General features: G+C 42.9%; 1 protein-coding gene across 1 annotated transcript; it reads right to left on the minus strand.

Moving 5' to 3' along the window:
- Window positions 1-4,317: 4,317 nt before the first annotated feature.
- TEX12 (testis expressed 12) lies at window positions 4,318-5,450 on the minus strand. The gene is made up of 4 exons (XM_009997420.1): window positions 5,376-5,450; window positions 4,811-4,922; window positions 4,651-4,702; window positions 4,318-4,462 (listed from the first exon to the last, which is right to left on the minus strand). Exons 1-4 carry the CDS (start codon window positions 5,433-5,435, stop codon window positions 4,318-4,320), a joined length of 369 nt encoding a protein of 122 aa, XP_009995722.1. The 5' UTR covers window positions 5,436-5,450.
- Window positions 5,451-5,710: the final 260 nt, after the last annotated feature.

Here is a 5,710-nt window from a genome sequence, read left to right on the forward strand (position 1 = left end):
TGTCACAATAAAAGCCGGGAATGAGCGTCCTGGCAGGAGGAGGGAGCCTGCCAGGCTGTCCTGCCTGTCCTCCCTGTCCTGCTGCCACCCGCAGCTCCCAGCACCCTGGGCAGCTGAGCTGCTGAAGGGCCAGAGCAGCAAAACACTCACCTCTCGGTTGATGTTTGCCAGGTGTGGCTGGGGGAGCTGGGAAGAAGGGGAGGAGATGGATGTATCCATGGAGGGAGGTAGCTGGGCTTCAAGGTGATTCTTTGGCTAATTCTTGTCTCCTCTTTTTCACCCTTGTGAATACTGGGTGTTGTTTGAAACTCTGATTCACCCTGAGGAACCTCAGGGCTTCAGGAACATTGGTTGCTGCACCAGCTGAGACCATCAAAACAGGCAAGGAAGGACCAGTGCCCATCCTCTGCTGTTCCAAGCAACCTCAGACAGACCCTTTCCTTCAGGATGCCCAGAGGAGGCTCCAACGTGTCACAAACACGATGGATCCATCACTGTGATGGGTAGATTTGTTGCATCTTATTAAGCAGCTCTCAGAAGTTGCTGAGAGCAAGGCAGCACACCCAGTGCTCTGGGCAGCCCCTTCCACTGCCCTTAAAATGGGAGAGATTATTGCTCTTCCTCAATCTTCTGCTGCAAATTAAGCTGATTTCTCCTTGTCCTTTCTACAAGTTACAGGGAACACCTGACTAATGTCCTTGTCTAAATTAAACTCAACTGCTGTGACCTCTCCTCATAGATGTTTCTCTTCACCCTTTATTTTTCCTGCCTCCCACTGTGTTCTGAACAGGCAGACCCGTCCTCCAGCTCAGACCAAACCAGCACAGAGCAAAGAACATGTGATTTTGTCTCAGCTGCCTTCCTGTAGCCAACATTTCTCAGCTCTGCTTTCTTCCTCACGCAGTAATGTCACACCAGCCCTACTTGTTCTGATTTGCTGGTAACCCCCAGCTCCCCTTGCTCAACAGTTGCTTTTGTTATTTTAGAAATACCTTGATTTCAGGTGGACTTTTCATCCTATTGAGATTATTGTGCATGTTGATACACATTCTTGGTAACATTCCAACACCACCTGGCTTGCTGCAGTTTGAAAAATGAACTGTATTCCCTCATCTCCTCCTCCTGCATCATTCAAGTGAGGTCTGAAGCAGATCACTATGGGATGCCACCTAGGCTGACCTTCCAGAAAAAAAAAATAGTATCATTTGCATTCCTTTCATTGACTTTTAAACTCAAGTCATGTATCCCCTACTTCCTGATTGCTCATTTTTATGTATATCATACAGGACAGAGTCAATTATCTTTGAATGCCCCATCTGTCATTTTTCCACATTAAGTCAGCTGCTCTGAGAGATTCTGTTCTTTTTTATTGTTATTTATTGTTCCCAAGTTGATTATAAAGTCACTGTTAAGGCATTTACTTCAGACTCTCTAGAGGATGGGAAACATGCTGGTTGATCCTGACTTCTTTGCCCTCCTCCCTTCTGGCTCTTCACCCCACTGATGTGACACACTCACTCTGCTCCTTTTCTCCTGCCACCTTCCTCATCAGGCTTCCAAAGACCAAACAAAGAGTCAACAATTAGCAGAACTGAATTCTGGTGGTTCTAGACAGAATGTCATGAGCTCTAAACCTGAGTTGTTGTTTTTCTAGAATGACCCACATTCCTATGAGCCCAGATTCCCACCTCTGCTGAAAGGCAGTTTCATTTTAAGTGAACAATCATTAATTTGCACTTCTAGAATTCTCCTGCTCAATCCCTGAGCTGTCTCTGCATTACCCAGCATTTCCCATCTTTAGCTTTTAGGTAACAGAAGAGCAAGGAGGGAAACTGAAGATGAGTTTTTCCATCACTCACACTTGCCAGAGCATGGAGGGACTCCCAGCAAGCTCAGAAAGGTAAGAGACTGTCAAAAAAAAAGCCCTTGACTTCAAGAGGGACAGAACTTGGTCTAAGGTGTTTCTACATTTAAATAAAGAAAAAAAAACATGTATATTCTGTCACTGATCTGTCATCTTAGACATTTCCTAAGGCACTGCAGCTTAAACTACAGGAGGAGAAGCTTAAAGAAAACAGTTACCAGCTGAGCTTTGCTGAGCAGATTTGGCAGCTTTAAAGCCAATTAATTTTCTGTTCAAACCAGTAGAACTGGAAAGCTGATAGTGACAGGCCAGGTGCCAGCTGGATTTCATGTGCTCATTCCTAAGACACAGAATGAGGTTTTCTTTCGGTTTCACATCAGGAGAGTAAAAAAAAAATATTGGCTTGTTTCTCCCAATAAATATCAGAAGAGATGGGAGAGGCAATCAGTGCAGAAACATCAGCAGCTGGGTAGACAAACAAGAAAACACTACAATTTTATTCTCTAATGGTTTAGAAGAAAGTGTGCAAGTTCTCCTCTTCTAAAAAGTATAGTCTTAGTACATGTTCTGGGGTTTTATGAAGCTTTAAATGGAGCAAATTGCTGCAGCAGTAACACAAGGGGGGCTGTGCTCTCCCCAAGAGAAGAAACTTGGATTATGTGATCCAGTAGTTTTCTGCTTCCCAGTTATGCTTAAAAGGGTACAACTTGGATATACCAGCAAAATCTAGATTATCTAAACCCAGGTGATCCCAAAACTTGCATAATCTTCACAGCTAAAATGCAGCAAACTTCTGCCTCTGGGAACAGGCAGGTACTGAACAGTAATGAAATACATAACTATGGGAAAAGTTCTGAATTCAGACACTTCAGAGATGACCATTTAAAACTCTGCTTGTTGTCACCATTATGGACCATCACAGATTTTTAGAAGCATTTAGCACAAGCCTCTAGAAAATCTAACTTCCAAAATCTCTTTCTCCCACTGCCTTCTGTTTAAACAGCATCACCAGGACTGGCTGCAAAATGAGATGTGGTTATTAGGAAGAAATAAGAGACTAGTAAAATATGATGTGGACTAGTGGCAAGATTTTTTTTTTGGAAGCTTCTTGATGCCAAAGATGCAAATAGGCACCTTAGGGGATTTTCAAAAATTCTTAAGCATGTAAAGTGCTTACATGCTTAGGGACTTTGAAAATCCTGCTAAGTACATATCTGAATCTTTAGGCATCTAAATACCTTGGGAAGTCTTGCTCAGAATGTCCAGCTCCTCCCATGATTTGTTTTAAATAGTATCAGTTTGATAGGGAGCATCTTTGCTTGTGACATCTAATTAAAGGGGGAAAGGAGGATTGGAAAGGACTGAAAGGATTAAAAGACAAAATGAATACACAGTAGAGGGGTAAAGATATAAAAGTATCTTGCACCAGCAGCAGGATTATCCAGCACTTTTATTACTTTAGCCTCACCATTTGTAAAAATAATGCTCTGTACCTTTTATATTTGCTTGTTGTTTTTTTTTAACAGAGTTGAATGACAAGAAAAAGTGCTCAAAAAACTCCAGAAGCATCATGAAATAAACAAATATGCATGAATATACAAACAATACTGATGTATCTAAATTTTAAAAAGAGCTGTGTAATTCTAGTTTATGTTCACATTATCTAGTATCTAGACACTACCAGCAACATATTAATGGTGTGCTTTTCTGTTTGTATCAAAATGGCCTTGGTTTCATTTGAAAAGTTGCAGGAGCATTAAAATATATTTTCAAATTAAGACTCTCTATCTGTTTATATGTTTCCCACAGCAGCATTAATAGAACTCTCCTGTTTCTAAGATGACCTTTTCAATCTATTTATCTTAGGAGACAAAATGGAAATAAGATTACAAGTACATTCAAATCAAATTTTAGCATGAAAACATTTTTCAAAGTAGTGATAAAAAAAATAAATTATGTCCTTTTCCACTTGCATTGCAGACAGAAATGTTTCTATCCTGTGCTCTAGAGTGAAAGCCTGGTTGTGACAATAAAATATCAACCATCCTTAGCAGTGACATGAGAAACAGCAGGGCTGCTTCAGAATCCAGAGGTATTGAACTTCCTTAGCCAGGCAATGCAAAATTATTTCTATTTTCTTTTTCAAATGCTTCCAATATTTTCCAGAGACAGAAGCACAGCAACAACTTAAGCCATGGGTCAACAATAAACATGTTAATGTTAGAATCCCTTAGAGCTATACATTTCAAATGGATATTAAGTATTGGTTTTTTTACTAAGTACCACTACCTTATGTGTTGCATCTACTTCTTTAAAGTTGCTGTTTCAGTTGTTGAAAGTTTCCTGAACTGCTAGAAATATATACAGAAGACACAAAACATTCATGGTACCACTCATCATAGTTTACATTTTAATACATAAAATACACTACAAGTTTTGCTCTGCATTTCCATCTAACCTTGCAGAGTGTTTGCAAGCACAGCAAACCTCTGTTTCAGACTCTCCTTTTTCTGTTTTAAGTTGTTTTCTAGGGTCCTGGCTTCTTTTAAGATCCCATCAAGCTCTCGGACATAAGAAGCATCTGTCGTTGCTCTCTCACTTAATTGAAAAAATCTGTAGTTAAAATCAATACTCATGCCATTAACTTTCTCACTACTTAGACAACACACTTTTAGGAAAAAGCATAGAAGTTCTATCAGTGCCCATTTTTCTACACTGCAGCCACAGAAACCCACCTTCCCTAGAGGAGTTAGAAAGGTGCTGTACAAATAGGAAGTGAAACTTGCCTTAAAATCTGAGCATATTTTGATAACAAGTTCATAATTTCTTTGTTCATCTCTGTCAAAAGAAAAAAAAAAGAGTAGTGATTTTATTTAAATGTTTGAATGGATTTTAATCTCAACATCAAAGAGGGAACTGTGTAGTTACTTTCAGTGTGTTTCATACCATTTAAAACTTTGTCCAGGGGTTCAGGTTTGTAAGGGGACTGTGAACCCTCAGAAAGAGCCAGATCTGTTTTCTCAAGGCAAGACACCTCAGCATCTTCTGAAGCTTCATTCTAATAAACAGAGCACATACAAAAATAAAAGCACAAAGTCCTAGGACTTGAGGCAAGCTCAGCACAGAGGGCGTTTAACTGAAACAGTGTCAAAGAGATCTGGGGAGGCTGGTTTCAGTGCAAGTGCTGTTGGCTTCACAGCACCAAGACCATCTGTTGGGAACAGGGACAGCAAGGGGAGTGGGTGGGGGAGGCCCCAGCTCCAGATCTTTGTTTCCATCAGCAAAGCTGGTGCATTTCAGAGGCTGCCCCTCAAGAAGCTGCACGTACACACGTCCCAGCGCCGTGGGCCTTCAAACAGCAAGAGAAGTGCTCGTCTCCTCATACAATAAAGTCATGACACGTTACCCTCAGCCTCCACAAACCAACTTGCTGCCTTCTCTCCTCGATAGCAGCGTCAGGGAAGCGGGCCCAGCAGGAGGGCCCAGCACCTCCCTCCCTCGCCCTGCTCACCTCCATCTCTTTCCTCCGTTTGCCCCTGCTCTCCTCGGCTCTCTGGGCGCTGCTGGCCATGGCTGCCTGGCGAGAAGCAGGGGCTGTCACCTGGAAAACACACCTCAGACGTGCGAGGCCTGCGAGCAGCACCTGCGGCTGCCTGAGGAGAGGCCGGGGGGCCCGGGCCTGGCGGAGCTGCTGGGGTGTCTGTGTGTGTGTGTGGGGGTGTGTGTGGGTGTGTGTGTGTCTGTGGGTGCCCAGGAAGCCCAGCTGTACCCCCGGCACCCCCACCCTTCAGGGCATGGGGCCCTGGGATGTCTCCCCTGCCCCGTCTCCTCAGGGCAGGACACGCG

This window comes from Chaetura pelagica, unplaced genomic scaffold (genome assembly GCF_000747805.2).
Source record: "Chaetura pelagica isolate M959 unplaced genomic scaffold, ChaPel_1.0 scaffold775, whole genome shotgun sequence".
In the NCBI taxonomy this organism is placed as follows: domain Eukaryota; kingdom Metazoa; phylum Chordata; class Aves; order Apodiformes; family Apodidae; genus Chaetura; species Chaetura pelagica.

Excerpts from the sequence above, each read along its gene's own strand:
- TEX12 (XM_009997420.1), bottom strand. The coding sequence starts at position 5,435 with ATGGCCAGCAGCGCCCAGAGAGCCGAGGAGAGCAGGGGCAAACGGAGG. Across the intron at positions 4,923-5,375 it reads AACGGAGGAAAGAGATGGAG|AATGAAGCTTCAGAAGATGC; the intron begins GTGAGCAGGGCG and ends TCTGTTTATTAG. Across the intron at positions 4,463-4,650 it reads AAATATGCTCAGATTTTAAG|TGAGAGAGCAACGACAGATG; the intron begins GCAAGTTTCACT and ends TTTTCAATTAAG.